The sequence below is a fragment of the Plectropomus leopardus genome, chromosome 15 (genome assembly GCF_026936395.1).
Source record: "Plectropomus leopardus strain MGB_pleo_1.0 chromosome 15, ASM2693639v1, whole genome shotgun sequence".
NCBI lineage: Eukaryota > Metazoa > Chordata > Actinopteri > Perciformes > Serranidae > Plectropomus > Plectropomus leopardus.
Genome location: NC_142190.1, coordinates 6,658,803 through 6,684,010, shown reverse-complemented (window position 1 = coordinate 6,684,010; position 25,208 = coordinate 6,658,803). Strand labels below are relative to the sequence as shown.

At 38.0% G+C, this 25,208-nt stretch overlaps 1 protein-coding gene across 4 annotated transcripts in view; it reads left to right on the top strand.

Annotated features, from left to right (window-relative positions):
* Window positions 1–25,208, top strand: part of LOC121952899 (vacuole membrane protein 1-like) — a 101,149-nt gene that overhangs the window by 19,280 nt on the left and 56,661 nt on the right. For 3 of the 4 annotated variants that reach the window (XM_042499769.2, XM_042499770.2, XM_042499771.2), the window contains one exon: window positions 22,299–22,541. The exons of the other annotated variant lie outside the window; for it this stretch is intronic. In XM_042499769.2, the coding sequence (XP_042355703.1) occupies window positions 22,299–22,541 (243 nt within the window). The remainder of the gene's footprint in view (window positions 1–22,298; window positions 22,542–25,208) is intronic. 4 annotated transcript variants of the gene reach the window in all.

Below are 25,208 nucleotides of genomic sequence, written 5' to 3'. Positions count from 1 at the left end.
AGGCTACCTTAAACTTTATTTTATCAAGGTTATAATGTTTATACATATTTATTTGTCAGCAGTCTCTTTAGGAAAATATAACCAGAACATACCGGAAATATGTATACATTATTAAAAATGCAAATATTTCAGATTAAATCAACTTCAACAGGTGAAAGTTGCATTTATTTAGTGTGAACTGAACTCCCTTTTCCCTTAGCATGTCTTGAACTCTTTTGGGTAGTCAATTTACAACACTAATCTTCTGGTATACTAGAAGATTATTTAAGAAAACTTCAGGATAGTCTGCCCAAGAGAGTTCAAGAGGTGCTACGTGAAAGGGGAGGTCACAATAAATATTGACATCAGTCTGAAGAAGCCATTTTGTTCAGACTTTTTGGCGTTTTAATGCATTGTACATGTACTCTGTGTTCTTCGTTTGCATCTTAATAAAGAAACTGAGAAATAATATATTTATATCCTTATTGCAGCGTCGCTAAAACAAGAAATCCTAAGACTTTTGCGCCATACTGTGATTAATCTGGCCCAAGTTGATTTCTTGTAGGGTGGAAATGCCTCTGATACTACATATAATACCATGAGACAGTGCTATATGCATTGAAACATTGCAGTCTTCTGCAGACTGACACCTGTTGATGATAATCCATCTTGTACACACTGAAATAAAAGATTGATATATATATAAAGAAACAGTCAGTGGTCAGTGAGAAAATTGTATTATATTAAAGATGAATGTCTTTAATCTGCTATATATATATATATATATATATATATATATGTGTTTTTTTTAAATGAAAAACCTAATATTGGCCTTATTTTTAGTCTAACCATATTTGATTATATAAAGATCCCTGTCTGATCTAGTGTCTGATTCCTCTTCTGAACTCTGAAACCACAAGTAAGAAGTACAAAACTGACCTCAGAGAATCCAAATTATACATCCTCTTTTCTGTAGATGCTGAAAGGAGCCACTGAGATTCTAAAGTGATTTTGTAGATGTTTGGCCTCTGACATATTTTCCTGATTTCTGACAGAAAAAAAGTTTTTGTGGTAAGGGACAGTGATGAGTACGAGCAGACAGGTTGTCCTGTTTTTAGGAACTAGGACTGGGTCAGACATTGTAACTGGGTCAGACAAGCTCAGAACATTTGATAAGATGTCCCCACAAACTTGTGGCCGAAATACTTGGGGCACGGACACGACATGTTTGCCACAGCATGCCCACAGCAGAGTGTGTCAGTTGTAATCAACTGAAACTGCTACTCTGACCACGGACACCGCGTGCACCTGCATATGCATGGTGCGGCTCCTCTTGTCTGTTTTTTATTTCTTGAGGTGTGACGCACAGTCTGAGCTACTTCAGAAAATGCCTGTGATTCCAACAGACGTGTTGCAGTACATTTCAGAAGCATCCCAAAAGCAGCTCTCCAGTCTCCTTAGTTAAAATTATGCATGTGGTCTGTTTTTGATGCGAGTAGCGATGTGTTTCATGGAGCAAATCGAGCCAGGCAGGAAGTGGAACTGCAGCATCCGGTCCATTTTCCAAATAAACACCTTGTAAATATAAAACTATGTAAATATAGATATTAGGGGTGAAAATCGGCAGAGACCCCCGATATGATATTACCCATAGACTGTATATAAATATGGAGGACACACCCCCGCTTACCCCCGCTATGCGCATCTGCGCAGTAGCGTTATTCGTGGTGGGGGAGTTCCCACCAAAACACCCGTCCAACCAATTGTGCGCGGTTCCATTGAATGTGAGCGCACGGATTGGCTTACAAGGCTGTCAATCATGGTGGAAAAGCCCCCGTTTGTGTAATGTAATAATTTATTAAAATCAAACTTATCATAAAAACAATCACTTGAACAAACATTAGGGTGATGAGAATCACCTTCAGTGACAGAAACCATCTTTGGGAAATATTTATTTGGCGTGTACCTTGAGTTTTTAGTTCAGCCTATGTCCCATTCACTGACATGGAGAGGCGAGCCTTAGGACCTATACTGCAGTCAGACACCAGGGGGTGATAGAGATTGAGTAGTCTCACTTTGGGGAAGCTGTCATGTCATACATCTTTATTTACAGTCTATGATATCAACACAATACTTAGGTCACAAATCAATACAGTATTGTTGCGATATTCAGTATTTCCCAATATATTGAGTATTGCAATAACAGATATATTACAATTTCATTTAACCTTTTTTGTCAACTGCAAATTAAGGAAAACTTAATCAAAATCTGTTTTTGTCTAATAAGAATAAGTTTTTAATCTGTTCATCTCACTTCAACAAAAAACAAAGAAGTAGGAAAAAACATCAATAAACACAAAACAGGCATAAAACTGAACCATTTAACTGCATAGCCTACTTACCTATTTATAATAGAAGCCTGAATATCATGTAAAAAGTGACCACATCAACAAAATCTGCAAGTCTGCAAAATCAGACAGCCAAAATGCTCCCTCTTTTGTAGGACATTGTGAGGAAGACGATGCAAAACCTGTTGCAGCTGTGCGCGTTGGAATTCACGGAAAACGTACAACTTGAACTCTCTGTAGCTGTTTTCCTTCCTGTCTGTAAGACTTAATAATATACTAGAAATGAGGACTGAAGTGGGCCTCTGTGTTTACCAGCTCTTGACTTTGATTTAGCTCCATGTCAACATTTGGAAAGAACACCACCACAGTTCCTCTGTCAGTGGTATACAAGTGCACCACTAGAGATATACACCAGCTCAGGGGAAGAAGAACTGCAATGAATTTTTATTGCATTTTCAGTTCAGCAAACTTTCTGATTGTGAGGAGTAGCAGTGCTCAAATCAGTCAACCAAACCAAACTGTTACTTTTCTTGGAGAAAATTCGAGGCAACTTTTTTGATGATCTGCTAATCATGTAAGTCGATGAAAATGTTATCTTGTTATCTTGCTCCTCTGTCATTATAGACTGACCCTCCTGTGGTTTTGGACTGTTGGTTGCACAAAGCAAGACATCTGAAGATGTCCCCCTGGGCTCTGGGGAATTGGTTATTATTAATATTTTCTGTTGTTTTATAGACAAAACAACTTTCTGAGAAAATAATTGTCAGATGTATTAAATATATATTAGCTGCACTTAGTCCTAGATTATATTCTTCCAAATAGTATTATATATTAGAATCAAATCTACAACTGATGTGCTCTGTTGTTAAAAAAAAGGCCCGTAGAACTTAAGGATTAATTAATAGATACTAATTAAAGCCATTGTATTTGTAAATAATAAATAATTTCTAAATTATCAGATGTTTGCAACGGACCTGGTTCATTACTATTAACAGTCAGTAGAGGGTGCCAGTGGTTTTGAAATGCTGATAAACCAGAAAAATCAGGGCAGACTATTAATTCAATACTTGAAGGGTTTTTCCTGGCTCGAAACGAGGTGGAGGAGGTACCATCCTAATCATGTGCACACACGTGTATGTGCACTGGGCCTTCAACTGGCTTAGAGAAACACTTTATACAAGCAACATATTTTAGGAATTCTAATAAAATGATTAGGAAAAAATTATAAATTGTCGCTAAATGGATAGTCAGTTGTGTTTATACCGTGAATCCCAGGGAATTAAATGTGCTCCTGCAACTTTCTGTAGTGGTCCCAGTAATATTTGTTTGTGTACTGAAGCAGCAGATCCCATGACTTGATTAAGCTACGTCTGAGACTGACAACTTTACCACAAAATCATGATTTCTGAATGACACACTGGATATGTTTTATTCTGCCACCCAAATATTTTTTACACAAATGTAGATATTCTGCTTTTGAAGCATGAAAAAATAATTTAAAAATATATTTATTTCAAGTAATCCTCTGTCACACACTTTTGGAAGACACTTTAATAAGATGATTTGATATCTAAATAATTTATTTTGATTCTTTTACTTCCTGTTTTAAAATAATCACTATTCGTAGTAGATATGTTCTCATATATTGCAGTGAACTAATATCATGTTTTACAGATGTCTGTCTAAGCTTTTGTACTTAAAGTGTGTGTGTTTGTGTGTGTGTGTGTGTGTGTGTGTGTGTGTGTGTGTGGGGTCATAAAAAATTCTTGGAAATTTTTTTTTTTTTACATTTCACTGGTGTAAATGTTTTAGTCTCAGTACAAGGCAGCATTAAGACACAATCTGACTACTGTCTGCAATGACATTTAGAAACTCTGGTGATATAAAACTCTCAGTGAACAGCAGCAAAAAGGAGTTCTGTTTTTCTGAGTTTTTTTATTGTGGTGGCAAAGATGGGCTGGCCCGAGCTTTGCTGTAATCCATTACTTTTTCCTTTTCTTACATTCCACCCCTGCCTCTGGACTTACTCTAATTTGGGGCATTTAGTATCTTTCATGGCCAATATATCAAACAATATTGGCTGGTTGGACAGGGGTGGGCAATATATCAAATATACTCAATGTATTGCAGCTTGTTCCACATGAGATCTATAAAATGACTATACAGCAATTCATGAACATGGAGGATAAATTGTCATTTTTTTAAAGTCACTGGCATAAGACTGCCTTTGGCTTTATCAGCTCTTCTACGGCTCTCCGCCTCTCACAGACACACACAAAAGGCAGGGCTTTTTCAGAGCTCCAGACTGTGACTATTTAGTTGCATTTTGTGACTATGTAGCACCACTATGACTACTATTCAGATACTAAAAGCAAATACTGTTAATATCTGAACTGGAGAGCTGTTAGTTTTCGGCTTTCAGCAAATTAATCATCAGGTTTACCGGCGCTGTGGTAGTCTATGCGTGATAGTGGCGCTAGTGTGAGCAGGTGAGGTGTGTTTTTGTATCAGCAGAGCTCTGATTGTGACTGTTTAGCCACATTTTGCGACCACGGAGCACCAGTACAACTTGCAGATGTTTGTAATATATGAACTGGAGAGCTGTTAGTTTGTTTGCGGCTCAGAGTGAATGAATCCTTACATTTAAAGGCTACGCAGTGACAGTTTAACTTTCTCCTAACGCTAACATCCAGCTGCTCACTGGAAGCTTCAAGTCCATAAACATTGACACTTCCAGCCCGCGATGAGCCAGGTCTTTCAAAATAAAAGCACTGTGGGTTCCACTTTGATTTTTCAAATTATAACAATATTCTGTTTAACTAAATTGTAACAGTATTTTAACTAACTTCATTATAACAGTATTTTATTTAACTTCATTATTTGGTAGTAGCTACTTCAATTGAATTGTAACTGTAGTTCATTTAATAGTTTTGAATTTTAGTAGTCTATATTACTTTAGAAGAGATTTTGAAATACTGAGATAAATATCATGTATTGTGATATAGCCTAAGAATATCACAATATTATGTTAAAGCTATATGGCCCACCCTAGTTAGACACTGCAACAATTAATGTCTCCGATGCACATAAATCTTTGCTATTGGTTGAGTCTGAGACCTTAATGGTCAAAGTTCACCAAAATTGAACTCAACATGAAGCGAAGATGCTTTGCCTCAAGAATCAAATGTTTTTTTGCCCCTTCGTTTGTGTTGAATGGATGTTAACGGAAGGAGAATACTTGCAAGTTTTAATTTCATTCACTTGTGATTGTACCTGCAATTGCAGAAATCCACTTAGGGCGATGCGTGTTTGAAAATAGTGGTTTCCATTAAGACCCGTGTCAGAGTTTTGTCAAGAGCTCGAGGTGCGGTAAAATTTTGGCTGCTGTGTCATTCTTAATTCAGGAAAAACTGAATGGATGTATCACTTTTGTGACACCAAGTATCTGTGTTTGTAGTCACATAAAGGCTGATAAATGAAAACTAAAAATGACAAAAAAGGTTAAGTGTTATATATCACATCATTGAAGAGCATATTGAACCATAAAAAAGTACATTTCACTGTATTCCAGTTTTTTTAGTAATCTGTCTAATAAATAAGCAGTTCTTACGTGAATACTTGTAGGTCTAACAACAATCACGGTCCTCTGTAGTGGTTTTTTCACATGACATAACATGTGACTCTGTTGTCATATGACTTTTCCTTTTATTCCAGTTGTCTTCATGTGTCCGTCCCTTTTCTGGCTTCTTTAACCCTTTGAAACCTGTAGAGACTTCATTTTTCTTATGCTGCTTTCAAACATCCTTCATGTCACCTTGAACTGGTAAAAAGGCAATGAGCACCTTGATAAGAAATGTTCAACAAATTGCAAGAAATTAGTAGATTTGGTAAAGTATCTTTAAAAAGGTGGGGAAAATGTAAAAAAAGAAAAATAGCTAGGAAAAAACTGTATGTATAATTATCAAAACTTCATTTTTTAAAAACTTTCTCTTTTTTTCATTTTTTCATTTTTTTCTGTCTGTCTTTCTTTCTTTCTTTTATTTATTTTTGTGTGATTTCCTTATAATTTTTTCTAATTTCTTGCTAAATTTTGTGTCATTTCGTCTTTTGTTGCTCCTCGCCTTCTTCCCGTGTTTTTGAAAGAATTTAAGCCAATTTGCTGAGGTTTCAAATGGTTAAAGGACTTAACTGTTCGATTGAAGCTAATTTTTTTCATTTCCTCCAGTTACAGTAAATCTGTGGTCACATTTTTCTCTGCTGACAGCTAAGTGTTGACTCCACTGAAGTGCTGCTACACACAAGGTTTCTGTTTAACCTCTGTGAAATTGAAATGGCAATCTCTCAGTGCTAGGTGTTTTGTTAGAAATAAATGACTGGCACTCATCGCATATTAACGGCACACATCCTTGGTAGGAACTGTTATGAGAGTACAGCAGAACTGCCAATAGATGGGGGTGCAGAGCCAGTAACATGCAAACCATCCCAGTCAATGAAACCAGAGCAGAAGTGGCAGCTCTCCTGTTCCCTGACATGGGCAATTGCTGCCCTGTGTCTCCTCTCTGTGTTTGCATCCCGCTGAGACTGCGGGAGATCATTGTGTGCGGACAGGACTGGTTATTGGAGAAAGATAAAACCCTGCAACTCAGGCGTGGAGAAGAAAAAAAGCACACTTCTTGGCACACCATCAAGTGTATTTTATCCAGCTGGTCGAAGGGAGGAGGTCATGGGTGGGTGCTCATAATACAGACCATGAAAACAATAAAATCATGCAGGAGCACCGGAGAGATCTTATTTCGTTGGGGGGCTGCGGAGGAAAGGATCACACATGCACACTTACAGAGAGTCCTGCACCTGCGCATGTGTCTGCCATAATGATTGTGAAGATCATAATTATGAGTAGGACCGGCTTTCATCCCCACTTAGATTTTAAAGTATTTGTTTTGAAGTGACAACGAGTGTCACTGCCCTCCATAAATCCTCTTTTAACTGAGAAGGGGTTAGTGATGAGTGTGACTCTTGAAAGCTTGGGAATGCTGTAAATATTTTAGAAGAGAGCTCATCTGAGTCATCCACCATTAAATTACTTTCAGTAATGGCTGTTGCGATTAAGTCATTATGGGCAGCACGAAAATTGTTGTGTTCAACGTTAAATCAACAGCAACAAAGAATTAAAGTCATTATAATTGAAGCCGCGCACGTTGCTGTTTACATAATAGCAACTAGGGTAGTCTTCTTTTTTTGCTATTCATCCGAGCTTTAAGCTGTTTTATGAGTGAGAGGTGTACATGTCTGTCTGGGAGCAGCCTTTAGGCTAAAAGACAACAGCAATCCTATGGGATAATAAAAAAAAAAAAATCCTACCATGTTTGTAGCTGGTTTATGACTCATGATTTACAGTGCCTTGTCTTTCAAAAAATAAACCAGTGGCTCATCTAAATAAAGGCACATTCTGTAGTTTTCTATATTCAGTTTCTTTTAGGATTGCTAAATTATAGGTTGCACAAGAGGTTTGTGTAGAGTATACAGATTTTCCCCTACAAACCCCCTGAAATTAAGTTTTGGCTGTTTGGCAATTACCAGGAGCACAGCTTTAATTAGCTCCAGCTATCGCTGTGAGCGCAGAGCAGGTCTTAGAGTGGAGCTTCCACACTGTCCCTGCATTGTTGTGAATATCATGCTTCCTCACACACACACACACATACACATACACACACACACACACACACACACACACACACACACACACACACACACACACACACACTACGTACTGCTGCTGCACCATTTTTGGGTCCTGATAGGATATGCGATGTGATTTTTGGTATTGCGATTTGATATGATGATTTGTTTTGAGTTGAGTGTACTTTATAAACATGAGATGTGGGATAATCAACTTGCTTTGCTTTTGCAAAATAACAGGAGGCCAGGGGCCAGTTGCAGAAGCCCCATACATGTTTCTAGGATTTTAGCACATTCCTAGGATTTGAGGACATTTGTAAGATTTTTGGACTTTTCTAGTATTTATGAACTTTTTGAGGATTTTACGTAATCTGTAGGATTTGAGGACATTCGCAGAATTTTAGGATATTTTGAGGGTTTTAGGATGTTTCAAGGATTTTAGGACGTTTTGAGGATTTAAAGACATTTCTCGTATTTTAGGACATTGCTTGCATTTTAAGAAAATGGAAAAAAAATGAGTATCACTGCACAAGACCATTGGAAAATTTTAAACCATACAGTTCTTGAGACTGTATCATTAGACATTTTTTCAACAACAATGCACACCACATGCCAGTCAGTCTTTTTGATTGTAATTTCAGCAGCATCACACAGTGCTTAGAAAACTGGTAAAAAAAAACAAAACAAAACAGAACAGAATACCTGTTTTTATTATCTCGTTTTTAACTATTCTACTCCAAGTAAGCTCTGACCTTGCTCTGTGAAATGTGCTATATTACTCAAACTCTACTTACTAAGATGTTTATGTATAATAAAATGATTTAAAAAATATATTCTTTAGGATGTTAGCTCTTCCTGGTTATCAAGCTTGCTGTGTTAACCATAAATGGATTTTTTTTGTAGTAGGGCTGGGCTATATATATTGATATAATATCAATATCGTGATATTAGACTGCATTTTGGATATCATAATATCATAATTGTTGACTTTTCCTGGTTTCAAAGGCTGCATTACAGTCAAGTGATGTAATTTTTTGAACTTAACTTACTAGACTGTTCTAGCTGTCCTGGTATTTGCCTTTACCCACTTAGTCATTATACCCACATTACTGGTGATGATTTATGAAAACTATCATCGTGTAAAAACTTTGTGAAAACTGCAATATTGCATCATGTCTCTAGAAGAAAACTTTACCAACATCTGTTTTACCTGATAGAATAAAGTTTTCTGTTTGTTCATCTCACTTTAATCAACTTTATCACAGCTACATTTATCAAGTAGACTGAAAAGCAGTTGATTTGTTATTCTAGTTGGCTACCAAAGATTTATTTGTATTTGCAATATTGATAATTTATATTGAAAATATAAAAAAAAGTTTGATACTTGGTGTCTGTGTAAAGATACAATATTTCCACGCAAAATATGGCAATACTATGTTTAGTGGATTTTCCCCCACCCCCAGTGAAAGCTGAATTTGGGTTTCTGTTAGAGCAGCTCAAGGTCCGCGTCTACAGAATGTCCACTACTTGAAATAGATATGACAGCACGTTACTCGTAGCTTACCACAATAAAAGGATCTATTTCCACCTCTGCATTTGCATTATATAGATTCAAGCATTAAAGTCTATTTAAAAAGTTGTAACCAAAAAGAAAATGAAGATACTAAATTGAATCTTTTTTTTCTGGCTTCTGCTGCTGTTCAGGTCTTTAAAGTTCTCTTATGCTGTTCTACAGTTAAGTGCAGTCCACCCACGCATTCACAGTCTGACAAGAACATGTGGGTGAGGGAAACTCGGTCACAGCATGGCAGCGGGGTATCAGACAAAGGACTGATGTGTTGGTGTGTACGTGTGTGTGCGTGTGAGAGAGAGAGAGAGAGAAAGAGAAAGACACTAGTTCTCATTCACCTGACCATTGTGTGGCTTTTACAGCCTTGCTACAACCCCAGAAAACAATGGGTCACCTTCACGTTCACATAGACAGAAACCTGGTTGCTTTGTTTTAGATGTGACTCACTGTCCCTCTGGTGTGTGTAACATGGACTAACATTTCCACTTCTCATAAGTGTTGATTGTAGAGTTGTTTTAGAGCTGATAAGCCTCCACGTCGGCTCTTTAGAGAGTGTTGAGTAGACTCTGACTGATGTTGACTTACTGTGTATATAAACTAATATATTGATTCAGAACGTTCTTTGCCGCACATGCTTTCTGTGTCATACATGACTCAACACAGCACATTAATAGCTCCTCTGTTCACTAGCTTGTGAGAATTGATACCTTGCATGCATGTTACCCGCAACATGGGTGACACATAGGGATCAAGTTCAGTAGTTCTTTGAAAAGCTGAAAAGCTGCTCTTGAGTCACCAGTGGCCAGCAGTAACAGATCTTGCTTTAATGTCGACACCTCTTAAATTCGAATAGAAGCCATTCATTTTTAACTACATCTAGATAGTGTGTCAGAACTTTATCGCCTGGATTTTATCCTCCCACTACTGAATGAGTAGTATTACTTACATAAAGATACGTTGGTTGGGGATTTTCACGCTGCTAAGTTATGGATCTGCAGCTGCTCGTGAGGGGAATCTAACTTTGAGGCTTTCACTTCCTTTGGCAAAAAAAGAAGAGGACAAAACACTTTCTTTTATGTTTTTTTTTTTTGTAATTAATCTTCCTCAGACGCTTGGAGACATAGATCTGCCCAAACGTCTTTAGACTTACTCATCCTCACCAAACTCCTTTAAAGATGAATACCAGAGAGATGTGTAAATGGGAGCTTTCTCTGTGTGTGGTGTTTCGAAAGGCTTCTCAATCTTAACTGTCACACCTCAGCCATCCAAAGCATGCGTCTGTCTGTCTGTGTCTCGGAGGCCCCAGGAGTCCTGTTAATACCAAGTACAATAACCATTCACTCTGAAAGACATGCATTCACTCACACACACTCGCACACACACTCCACAGGAAGCAAATCCTGGGCCAAAGTGGGCTTAGTTTGTAGCCAGTCTGGAACAACACCAACAACCCTGTCAGAACAAGCCAAACCTGACCAGACCAAACCAGAGCGCGGCCGCTGGCACCCTGCAGGTGTTTAGGTGATTTGGAATTTTGTTATGAAATTATACCACAAAGATCACCCAAAGCTTTTCAGTTACTCGTCACATTATCACAAACCCTCAGGTGTTACTGTGTAGCACAGGAGTTGGCAACCTGTACAGTCAAAAGAGCCCCAGAAAAACCTTTTGGAGTCGTAAAACATATTAAAGCCTTATAATGAAGGTAACACAGCTTATGAAGATTAAATTAGCCCATAAACTTTCGAAATAGGTTTAAATTAGCATTCATTAATATGTTTTACCACAGAGTGCCTTCTCTGCAGAGGGCTATTTATGATTATTTGGGAGGCTACTTTGACTTAACCCTTTAAAACCTGGATTGACATCAGTTTTGTTGTGGTGTGAATGCCTTTCACAAGCATTTAAACCTTAGAAATGTGAGGGAATTGGTTTGATTTCTCTCTAAACATGGGAACAAAGGCAATGAGCAATTATGCAAAAAGTATTCTGCAATTTGCAAGAAATTATGTAAAGATGACAAGAAAATGACTTGATAATGTGTTTTAGAGAGAGAGAGAGAGAGAGAGAGAAAGAGATAATTATTGGAGAATTATCCCCCCGAAATAGGGGCGTTTTTACTTTCACTTGTTGCTAATTTCTTGCAAATTTTTGGCCATTTCTTGTTAAATGTCACATTTCTGTCTTTTTTACAAGTTAAAAGCATTGGTGGTGAATGCAAACAAATCAGCTCAAGCACTTTTCCTTTTTTGGACTTGTTGCAATTTTCTTATATTAACAGCTTTAGCCTTCTTTATATCTGATGGACTTTTAGTGGGGACCATCATTAGTTTCCTTGTAGTAGTTTTAGTTAAATGAAACTCATCCAAATCCATTTAACTTTAATCCAATAACGCCATCACTGATTTAAAATAAAGATAAGTACATCTTTCCCATTAAAACCTGTTTAAATAGTTAATTATTTTAAATGAAGAATTAAAATTCAAATTTAATCTTTCTTATCTTTTTATTTCAGAAGAGTACAATAATCTCCAATCACCAATGGGTGAACATGCAACAGTACACTGAGTATCATGCTTTCTCCCATCCCTCCCTTCACCTTTTCTCAATTACGCAAACAAAAAAAAAAGAACAATAAACAATAGCAAAGTTTTAGGTAATATCATAATGTGTCCTTTATTCATATATCCATTTCCAATTCCAATGTCGGTCACCTTTGTCAATTTTCCAAGCAAGGAAGTAACAAAAACCAAAGGTCTAAAAACATAAAACCACAGTGTTATTGTTAAGATAAACATGTGATACTTTGTCTAGAAAAGCAAAAGCAAAAGTATCTCTTTCATAGCAAAATATGTTATAGTTAATACTTTGCTTTTTTTTTTAACAAATTGAAAATCTTTCATATCATTTACTACATAGAAACATGGGTTTCAATCAAATTTTCAAAATTATTTAGTGAAGAAATTAATCCAATTCCAAAAACATTTCAGCAAATCGCATTACCAACACAGATAAACACACGCATAGATGTTCCCCCATAGTTTTCACCTTCTTTGTAAGTTTTTATGCACCTTTACACAACTGAGATAGAATTTATGATAACTTAAAATTAGCTTCCTTGATGTTGTTACTTATAAATGAGAAATTGATTATTTTGCAAATGTTTAGCTGGAAATTTTCATCTGAAATCATCCCTAGGTCTTTATTACAGATATTTAAGAGTCAGGAAAGATGTATAACCTCTTTTAGATGGATGATCTTAAAATTTGCTAATTTTACCCTCAATTGTAATTAAGAACATAAATATATTCTGTATTTTAAAATGTACATTTATGACATATTATGTGGTCTATGTTTATTGCATATTTTACTTCATTGTGTAACTATAGGCAAAGGACAGAGCATGTTTATTTCATTGCATGTTTTAAGACAAAGCACTGCAAAACATAACCCCTGGTTCATTCAGAAATGTGCCACTTACACATTTGAAAACATAGTTATTAAGTGGTTGTGGTAAGGGGTTGTGCTTTCTTTATCAGTGGAGAAGGGTGCCTGTGGTGTGACTAAATTTTGTATTTTATTAAAAAGATTTTTAATGTTTGTAGCCACCTTCCACTGACCTACTATTTACTACTACTACTATTTTTCTTTAAACCTGACTGAGTGACTGGGGGTAAATGCGTGACGCTTTCTTCAACATAAATTATCATATTTTAATATATTCATGCCAATTGCCGTATCAGAGCCAGTGCAATGATCTGGAGTTGAAAAACGTCTTGCAGGAGACCTGAATTTGTTTTTATTGATTTATTTATTTTTTTAATAGAACGCGGTTAGTGTAACAGCTTAAGTTTCAACAAAATCGTAAACAAGAACTTGTAAAATAGCATGATTGTGAGGGAATATCACATAATTTTAAGCTTTGATTTGGTAATGTGTCCTGCTGAAAAAGGTGGTCACACATGATTTGTTCAAAGACTATACGAAATTCCAAAATCGAATGAAAATTTCTACTTATGCCAAATGTATCTACTATGCCAAATTATTTTTTTTTTTATAAAAAGGAAACATGCCTTTCAGAGTGGCTGGTGGCTTAAAATTAAAAATATGAGTGCCTTCCCAGTAGTTAAAAAAAGTGTTTAATGTGCCTCCTCAGGTTTTCACCAGCCCCTTCCTCTTGATAAATAACAAACAGTCCCTGAAGTTAAATAAACACAAGATATTTACATTTAATTTTCCTTTAAGCATGTGTACATGTTATTAATTCGCTGCTGTAAGTCCTGAATTTGTACATTAATTATGAAGTCAATTTCATACAGTTTGGATTTAAAATGAAAGCGTTGTCTTTCCAGTATTTAATCTGTCGCTCAGTGGGGGGTCAGAGTGAGTGTGTCTGTCTGCTCATCAGGGAGAGGTCTCTGAACATGAAGTCATATGATGAAACCACGTAGATAAATCACTGGGACCAGCCCCTCAAACCTCCAGCATCTCGCAGTGAGTGAGTGAGTGTGTGAGTGTGTGTGCTTACCACCCACTTCTCAACACCCCCGCCCCTCTCTCCGTCTCCGCTCCATCACTGGCCTCACTCCAGCGTTCTCTTGCCTCCCTCGGAGATCCTGACCGGGGCTTCTTCATAACGAACTAACCTCTAATGTTTGTCCTGCTTTGCCTCCAGCAGTCTCCCACTGTAAGGAGCGGTTAACAGGTTATGCCTGCCGGACCGTGTCTAATGTGCTTAAATGGCCCTTGACAACCACAGCGACCTGTTAATGACTGGACTGTCCTGTGGTCGTGGTCGCTGAGAACTGGTCAGTTTATGGTCACCCATTAATGTCTGGTTTGGGGCTTCAGAAGCAACTACATTTGCCACCATAAACCAACAAGAGAAGTCCATGCCATCACTGGTGGCAGGGACGATTATGGGCTGCATCTGCTAGGGTCTGGTAGGGATTGTATAATTTCCCAACACAAGTTGTGGTAATTTTGGTGATTTAAAGTTTCGCCCAGTACACAGCATGTATTTATAAGCTACAGACGGCGCACACTTTTTATCTGACTGTCCTGCACCACTGCTTCCTAATGGAAATGTACCGTTTTTTAAATTTGATGTGATGCGTGATAAAATTTTATCATGAGTGAACCATCAGTTATACTTTTGATTTTGTAAAGCCTCTTTCTTGCAAAAGCTGTTTTGCATTCAAGTCATCACGCCTACGCTGTTATGCTCAGTGGCGGGGAAAGTATTCAGATCCTTTACTTAAGTGCTAAGTAATACTAACACACTGTAGAAATACTTTGTTAGACATAAAAGTCATACATTGAAAATGTTACTCAAGTACAAATAAGTAAGTAATAAATATGACCAAGAACATGCACTTAAAGTATTCAAAGTAAGTGTCCAGTCCCGAAAAATCTAAAATAAATAAAAGACAAAACACACAAAAAACTCAAAATGATTCAAAATAAATTGAAAAACAGCTTAAATACTAATCATATATATTTAATTAATCAGCCAATTGATTTATAAACTAATTGTTTCAGCTCTGTTTAAATTAACTGTTGGGTAGTTAAACTCATGACAAAATTTAATATTTCATAAACTTTAAGTTGCTTTTTATCCATAATCTTAGTTTGTAAAGTAACTAGTGACTAAAACTTTCAGATAAAAGTAGTCAAATAAAAAATGCAATAATTTCCTCTGGACTGTAGAGAGGAAGTGTAAACTAAAATTCATCCTTAAATACAATACTAAAGTAAATGTACTTAATTACATTCCACCACTGATTATGACATAATGCGAATAACATTGCACCACAGAGGAAAGTACTGTTCTACATGTTTAACAATTCAAAACTATTATAACAATTACACTGGATCCCCAGTACCAAAGCGCACGATAGCCAGTCAGTATCAGTCGCTCATCTCAGCAGCAGCTATTAGCCAACCAGCTTTCACTTCCTCCTGCAGTGGGCACACTGATGTACACTCTGTTTGTGCTGTGGTGCAGAGAGGAAGCTCCTTTCCGCTCATGTGCTTTAGCAACTGTCATGCTTGAAGCCAGTCCCTCTCATTTGTCCAGAATAGATGTTAAAGAAATGTTTCACTGATAAAAAGAGGGTTCTCGTATAAAACTAGGCCACGTATGCAGTAGAAAGACACAGATGCTTATGAAATTGGTGCTACATGACCAGAGAAAAAGGAATGTGGCATTCACTTTTGCTAAATAGGTAGAAAACCTACAACTACCACAATGCAATGCACCTCACCAGACCAGTAAACGTTCGCTCTGGCGGGTGATGTAATGTAGACTGGTCTGTGTGAAACAGTGGCAGTTGATGTTAAATTACAGTTAAACAGTAAGCTAAAATATGTTAATGAAAACATTTGAGGTGAGAAATAGGCCACACAGTAACAGAATCTTGGTTTATATTTGATTAGAGCTGCTTAGTTTTACCGCTTGATCTCTCTCTCTTTTCAGCCTTTGTTTTCACTGTACAGGAAGCGGTATGGCGACTACTTCCTGTTGTTGCTATTACAGCTCAGCACGTCACTGAAATGTGTTTCTAAGAACATTTTAGGAGAGAAATATGCAGTGCAGTAACAGAATCTTGATTTATATTTGATCACCACTGCCCAGTTTTGATCACATTTCAGTCTGAGTTTGAAATGTTATCACGCATCACATCAAATTTTAAAACCAGTACATTTTGCTTTCTCTGAGTTTGAAACCTAAGCAAATTGGTTCGCTTTCTATCAAAGGTTGAATAAAAAAACCTTGTGAGGGGCATCTCAATGCAGCACAAGAAAACTGATGTGGAACCAGGTTTCAAAGGGTTAAATAAAGAAATAATGAAGGATGTCCAGCAAATCTTTCAATCAAAAAAAGAGATCCTCTTTAAGATACAAGGATGTTGATGTGGATGAGAATTAATCAAAAAGAGGACCAGTGAGTTATAATATTGATGATATATTGTCTCCACACACACACACACGGAGATATGTCTCGTTACCAGATCCAAACTGTGTGCGTCTCCTCAGAGTCTGCGTGGATGTACTCATACCCAGGAGTGGGGATCCCACTCGATTTGGAGGCCAGGCGTTGGTTTCTGCAGGTCGCCACAGGAATGCCAGCAATGTTGCCTCCATTGTGGATCCCATCGGGTCAGAGAGAGGAACTTTGTGCCTCTGTCAGTACTGATGTGTATTTTAGTGGCTGCAAACATCATCAACATTCGGCAAATCTCAAATTAGACACAGTTAGGAGGTGGAATAGTTATTTCAGCACACACACACAAACCCTCACCACGACTTTGTTTATAGTAAACATTGTATAAGGTGGAATAATGGCTTCTTCTAAGAGAGGAAAAAAACAACTTCCTCCACTGTGAAGCTTTTTTCCTGATATTAATCGTCACCTGAGCCGTTTTAGCGGATGATGTGCGCCTGTTTGTCCTTGCATGTGTCAGCACATCAAAAACAAAACAAGGCAGAGCAGCTACCTGGATGCTGGGGGCTGGGCTCCAGATTAATTGTAAGTCACCTGGACAACGGCAGAGGACTGGGCTTTTGTGAAAGCTGAGAAGCAGTGACACAGCATTCGACAGAGAGAGAGAGCAGATACTGAGAGTCACGCAACACTCTCTGTTGGCAGGCTGTGTGTGTTTGGTAAACACACATTACCTGAGATAGAGTGGGAAGGTGTGAGCAAGAGGAATATAGTGTTTCTTTGCCACACAAATATTCTCCTTGAGGAGTCTGTCTGTGTGTGTGAAGTGTGTTTATGTGGATGTCAGGGCAGAGAGATCCCAATGGAGAGTCAGTGAGGGGGATGTGAGTCCTGGGAGTATACAGTGCTGGGAGTTTCTTGACTTCTCCCTCTGGGTCACTGAAGATTTTCCTATTTGTCTTTTGGTTTTGTCAGAAAACAAGTGTATAAAAAAACCCCAAACATCTTACCACTATAATATGTAATTTTCTGCTGCTATGGGTCTCTCAGTCAAAAAATGACAAAAGACAGAGTAAGACCGTCATTGCAGTGTGTTTATCGCAGGACTCTTTCAGTGTTCATTGTTCAGGAGGTTTTTACCGGGAGCCGAATTATTTGCAGAGCTCGTGCTGCATTCATATGATGTCTGAAGGTCATGGTTTCCGAGTTGGGAAGTCGTTCTTCCGACTTTGTTGTGTTCGTGTACTTTGAGGTTGTAAATTTGGAACAACATGGAAGCTACAAAGAGGATTGGCTGCATTTTAATGCTAAAAGTGTCTAAACAAGAGGTTGATACCTGTTTCCAGTTTTTATTTTTATTTATTATTTTATTTTTTAATACATTTTATATATTATATATATATTTATATTTAATCTAGGCCACTCTACATTGCCAGTAGTAAACATTAATACCATATTAAACTTTAAATGTGATTCAAAATTGATATTTGTGAATTAATAAGAAAAGGTTCTTACCATTGACCAACACTAACTTTTGTCTGCCATGTTTATGCATCTATGACGTCAAGTCGGCAACTCCTGAGGTAAAATAATATTATCAATGTTTGTGTACTCTCCTGACTTGCTTTATCATTAAATATTTGCTTGTTTCCTAAAATTTCAAGGGGATATTTGATATATGACAGTAAATGTTAATAGAAGTAATATTCTCACAGCTGTTTTCCTTATTCAACAGAGAAATACAATTTTGAATTAAAGTTTCTCTTAAAGACTGATAAGGCTTATTAGCCTTGTTAACTCATAATAAAACAAACTTCATTCAAACCCGACAGAAACAAAATAAAACTCCCCCAAACCATCTTGGTTACTGTTCCAACAATCACAAGCTCCAGTTTGGTCGATGTAAAACTTTAATTCACCAAGCTAGATCTCCTGGTTTGAACATTGTTTGAAATATTTTGGATAAAAGTTAAAAGCTCAACAAAATATATATACGCTGGTGGAGTCATTTTTAGACGTTTTAGTGTGGAAAAGTTACGTATTTTGTCTCTCAAGTTCCTGCTGGTGCTTTTTAAAATTCTTAATGTAAATGTGACTGCACCTGCTTACTCCTACTGTGTGTGCATTAACGAATCTGTGTCATCTAAAGGGAGTGAATTATTCCCAGTGAAGACATTTGTTTCCTGTTGCCTCACTCGCCACTGTCCTGCTCTCCCACGTCCCGTCCTGCCCTGCTTTGTCCCATGCAGCTCCGGAAGCTCCAGCCCCACCCCAGGTTTGCCAGATTGCTTTGGTGCTACATTGCGTAATGCCAAACTACCCCCGTGCGTCACTGGGAGCACCCTTTCTTTGCACAAATACGCACGAGTGTAAACACACAGACTAGAGAGAGTACACAGGGCCTGCTTACATCTGCCCACTCTGTGGACTTGCCTTTATTTGCAGCAATCACATGCGCGTTACTGACTTGTTTGATAATCTCTGTCATTTCAGATCCACCTCGATCATTGTTTAGTGGGTGTTCCTACAGAGGAAATGCAAAGTTACATGACCTTTTCTTCCCACTGGATCCTGTTCACCGCATTTAACAACCGTATTGTCATAATGAGTCAGTGTAGAATAGCCACTAACCATTTGTACAAGTAGTTTCCTTGTTTCTCACAGACAGCAAACTTTGAGAAGGGAATTCATGCTGCAGGAAAAGCAATTTTCACAGGACTAGTTGTACTTTTTGTACCCTGTTTTGTTCAGCAAGCCAGTGCTCACACCTTTGCTTTGACCTAAATAAGAAATTAGATCACTCTTTATAACAGGTGAGCTGCATGAAATCACACCTCAAAACAGGTGTGTCAAATGAAGTCCAACCATTTAAAGGAATACTTCATCCTCCAAATAACCATTTGTATTTTAATTTCTCACCCTATGTCACTCTCAGTTTGTGAAGAAAACGTTTTTATACCTCCAGTAAACAAAGAATCCAGACAATAAGGAAATTCTTGATGAATTGAATTTGCAGGTGTCTGTGTTTAACAACGGCAAAACTGTGTGAAAACATCTGTTTACAACAACCTTTCTGACAGAAAACTCAATGGAAAATGAAACTTGATCAATGCTCTCTACAGAGCCAGACTCCATAGAGAAACCCAGAAATGAGTCCTAAAACCCAGGAATCTGTTAGCATTTCAGCACCTCCGGTCCCCCCGTCTCAAAGTCAGTGGATTTTTTGAATTTTTGTTTTTGGTTAGAAACCTGGGATCATGTCTGACTTTCACATTTTGCTTTGTGACATCACATCAGTAAATACCACACTCGCAAAACCTGAAGCTTTAATGTGTCTTAAAAAAGGTAGTTGCTAACAAGTGGCAAAATGAGACTACAGAACGTCATCAAGCCAAACTGGACAGAACACGACCTAACGGCCTCATCGTGGTGGCGATGTTAAGTCATGCAACCATGTTGTATGTGTATTGCTTAATGTTAGAGTTTTACGTTTGGCAATTACATTTAGACTTCAAAAATCCTAAAAGTGGTGCTATTTGTGGAGATTACCTTGCTGAACAAAATGTATCAAAAATGTTTGTTTACAAAAGAGCTTATTTTCTGCAATAATCCAACATCCATCGAGGGAACCAGGGTGACGTTAACTTCCGTGTCGGCCTACAGAAAAACGTAATCCCTGGCGCACAAAAACATTTATATTACCTCGTCTCAGTGTTAGTTTGTGATGCCGGATGTTGGCCGCTGCTGCTGTGTGAGGTTGTGCTAACCGGGCAGACAATGAACTGACCATTCAGAGAGACTTCAGCAACAAGAAGTTTTCTTGGAGCAGTCTGAGATCAGACCCACGGTGCAGAAAAGGATCAAATGCAGATGCTGTTGTGTTTAGTTTTTTTGTTGTGGAACGGCAACTCCAATGACTTAACTTATTCAAAATTGGAAATTTTAGCTGCTTCTTCACTATGATGGCATACGAGAAAAATAAAGTTTACCTGCCAAAATTAAATGTAATACAGGCTAAGTAATTAGTAAACAAATAGTCTTAATAATACATTGTTTAAACAATTTTATAAGGAATCGCTTGTGTTTTCAATAGTAGTGATGGAATAAGAGAAAGGAGGCTTCAAATGACCAAAGCTAGTACTTATTTTCAAAGTCCCAGAAGTGTGTTGAAATGGAGATTTCCCCTCTTGATATGTTCATTTTGGTACTTCTGTGTAAGTGAGTTTGAATTGTGAGTGTGTGTGTGGGGCCTCTACTCGGCGGCATTGTGGATATTTGGATGACTTGTTTTTTGGGGTTTGAACAAGAGCACAAAGCTGGCAGCTCAATAAACTTTCACCACGCCACAAGAAATCCAACCTGCACTTCTCTTCCTCCCTTTGATTCCTCCGTTTTTTCACTGGAAGCCTAATTGAAGCGAGTAAATAAACAAGAGCCAGAAATGTAAACCAGACCAGACCTTATCAAAGACAGCGGGTCCTTAAGTATGCTAATGTCTCATTCTTACAACAGGAGAAGTCAAACATTAATAAATTCTGTCTGAAGACTTTTAAATCAGGCTTCTTATTCTGTGGCTCTTTTCTTCGTGATCATTGCCCTCCTGTGGGCAGATGGCTGCACTCGGCTGTGTACATACGTCACCTGGGAAAGATGGGGAGAATCGTCCTTTCTGCTACATATTTTCATCTTTATTTGTCCCTGACATGTCTTTGAGGTTCATTTGTTTGAGCGAATGAGTATACAAGTGTGTGTGTGTGTGTGTGTGTGTGTGTGTGTGTGCGTGCGTGCGTGTGTGTGTGTGTGTGTGTGTGTGTGTGTGTGTGGTGAGTGTACACCAAATGGTTTCTACACCCCAGCTTTGGTTTCCATCCTTGATTGTTTCCACCCGGGGCCTTCCACTCTTTATCCGTTGACACTTCTCCTGCAGGCTTTGAAACAGCATGAAGCAGCACAACGCTTCAGTTTAAACACAGTTATGTGTTTTTCTCCATTTCCTAATTGCCTGTTTAACCTTTCAAAACCTGAGCAAATTGGCTTGATTTCTTTCAAAAACACAGGAAAAAGGCAATGAAGCAACTTGACAACAAATGGCCCAAAAATTAACAACAAATTTGTTGTTTTTTTTAAGTGCAAGAAAATTACCTGAAAATCAGAAAAAAACATCTGGAAATAACCTGGAGAATGTACTTAAAAATGTTAATATATTCGTAACATAATTTTAAATATGATACATATAAATATAGTTTTCACCTAGCTTTTTTGTTTGTTTTTCCCTAGTTTTTTTTTTAATTCTTTTTTTTAAACTTCTAAATCTACTAATTTCTTGTAATTTGTGGAACATTTATTACCAAGTTGCCCCTTTGCCTTTTTCCATGTGTTTTTTTTTTTAAGAAATTGCACCAATTAGCTTTGGGTTCCACAGGTTTAAATACTCGTGAAAAGCATCTGAAAGCAGCACAAAGAAACTGACTGATTCCAAAGGGTTAACTCATACAGACAGGAAAGCAGAAGGCACGTCCACTCTTTATGTTTTTAATGAAAAGCAGAGGAAGAGTTCCACTGGTGTAGGAAGTACAGGAGACACAGCCTCGACACTGGTGGCCCACATATAACTGTCTTCATGTTATCAATCAGTGTTTGACTCATGTCTGTCTGTTTCTTCCTATGCTAATATCAAAGGGGTCTTCCTCTGACTCAAAATTGCTTCCAACAGGTGCACTCACACCTCCCACTCTCTTCTCTGTCTCTCTTCATCTTCCTCTTACGTATTTCTCAGGGACCACACATAGCGTCAGTGACCTTGGCAGCATATGAATGTGGCTCAGTGGATTTCCCCGAACCTCCCTATCCAGACCAAATAGTCTGTCCCCAGCAGAGTGCAGCAGCACCAGGCTCTGATGCTGAGCAAGTGGGACTGGAGGCCACGGGGGCAGACGGGCTGGTGGAGTCAGCTGCCATCCAGGGAAGCATCTCTCTGTGGACAATCATTTCCAAAGTGCGCCTGGAAGCTTGTATGTGGGTGAGTGTCTGTTACACACTGGTGCTGGTGCCTGGAAGGGCTGTGCAGTAGAGCGCCCCAGGGATGACGTTTTTCTGTAGGCAGACAGTTTTGCATCGGCCCCCTCATCAAAAAGCCAATGGAATATTTCCATTGGATTTGGATTACATCAGGAAAAAAAGCTCTGTGGCAAACAAAAGTTTGTGATACTTACATGTTTTCAGCAAGATAATCCTCACAAATGAACAACATTTTTAGGATTTTTTAGGCCTAATGCAATCAGTGGAATTAAAAAGCTCAAGTTAGGAACTGTACCACGGTTGCATGATTTAAAATTGCCAACACAACAAGGGTGTAACACCCTGTTTGGTGGCTATCGGTGTGATGAGGTTCTGTTGTTTTTTTAGCAATAACAACAAACAAGCAATAACACAAACAGTTACTAACTGTTTCTGCTTAAGAGCTCAATGGCTAAAACAAAACCCAACAATCTTATAGAACAACTTTGTTTTTAAGGCCATGCCCTCTTGACTTTAGCTGTTTATGTACTTTCTCTGCTTGTCTGCTGAGTTCAACTGCCAATCATAGTGACTTTTATCCTGACGTGCTCCGCCATCTCCAACACTGATTCAACATGCTAAATCAGCCGAAAAAAACGTCAACAAGGGCCTACTTGTGCCAACGGTGCAAAACACACTGCAAAAACTAGTGGGCGACAGATGCTTGCCAATGGATTGACATTGACCTGCATTTGACACCGTTGGCTCAGTGTTTCAGGGCTCTTAAAAGGGCAAAAGAGTGATGCATTATAGTAGTATAAGCACTGTAACTGTTATGCTACTCAGATGCCTAAAAAGAGTCTAATACTAACCCTAGAGAGAAATTAATCGCATTATTTATTTTTTAAATAATAAAATGTATTTGAAAATGAATTGTTTGCATTGAGAAAAAACAAAAACAAAAAACCCTGTAATATCGTAGACGTTTGCAATGCATTTATCTTCCAACATCGCAATGCCAGTAGAAAAATGATACATTGTGCGGCCGAACTGCCTTGAACAGCTGAAGAGCATTCAAAAGCAGGATCTGCACACAGTTAAGCTTTTATAAACATTTCTCACGGTGCATTTTTGGTTGCAGTCTGTGTTGACCTTGCACACTCGCCACAGCTTTGACCAGCACTGAGAGCATGTGCTTTGAAATATTGTTGCTGTCAGGTGAAAACCTCATATCTCCCAAAGGCCAGTTTTCTCAGGCAACCAAGAAAAACAGTCATGTTTTCAGATTGACCGCCATGCATTTTTGAATTTACCCAGTGGGTTTTGAAAGGTGTCATTAGAAAGAGGGTGGTAGAAACATGAAACTTACCGAAATTGAAGGGGCAGCATCAAAATGTGCATGCCAAGGACTTAAAATTAGGTGCACAAATCAGACTGTGATTTTTTTATTAGTTAACATGCAATTTATGCTGTGGTAATAAAGCAGTGAAAAAGTTAACTTAATACAAAGAATTATTTCAATCTTATAGATCTCCCTCTAAACAAGTAAAAGACTCCTTGCACCCGACTTTAAGAATGACTCTTGATTACTTCTTCAGTATTCAATTGTATAACCAGTTAAGGTTCAACATAGTAATTTGCATAAACACTGTGGGTGAAATGTATTCATTGATAACTCATTTGCTTGGAAACCCCATGCGCCTTACCTTGAATTTCCCCCAAACAGCGTCAGTGGTTTCACACCTCTAACCAGCGTTGTGGCTGCTCAGAAAGATGAAATATTTTCAATCTGCAGGCTTTTTGCAGCACCAGAACAGAAACATCTTTACCATTTTATAGTAGATATATATAAAAATAGCATGCTAAAATTACCAGTGTTTCTGTTTAAAGATTGGACCTAGACAAAGGACAGCCCTCTCTACCTGGGAGTCTACGTTTAGCTCGGGCCCCAGTGGTTTATCAGTGACTCACACATGTCTCAGAGTTACTATGAAACCACTGACTGGCTTATGCTACTGTCACGCACACACACACACACACGCATGCACATGAAACACAAGGTCAGATATGTGCCACAGTGATGTAGCAGCCCATTATAGACTTCTTAGTAACTTCAGTAACTGTTAGTGTTTTTCATGAGAAAGGCAGAACTGCCACGCACTGAGAAAAGAGAACTCGGTCACTGACACTCGATATGACTTTTATCGTTCTTTGTTATCTGTTTCCCTGTTCTGCGTAATGTGGAAAGGGCTGAGATGAGGGGGGAAATACAAATCCTCTGCTACTTCTTCTCTTTACAGGAACCAGGCAGGATTTTCACAACCTGTAACTGCCCTCCCCCCACTGGCTTCCTTATTGTTTGTAATACATTAACCATGCATACATTCACAATTACAAAAGCAAAATTTGGCACACATAAAACTTTTAAGGTTTCAGTTTCTTGAATAATCATTTCATTACACAGATACATTTTTGGACTACTTTTGGACTACTTCATTTATGATACTCATTCACTATCCTCTAACACTAACCTTTTTCTTTACATTATAAACTAAGTATTAATATTCAAATAATATCATTGATACCAAAATAAATGGTCTGACACACCCTGTCTTAAAGGTTGTTGCTTAGTGTTGGAGATATCAGCGGTTGAGATGTCTGCCTTCTCTACAATATTATTGAACTAGAT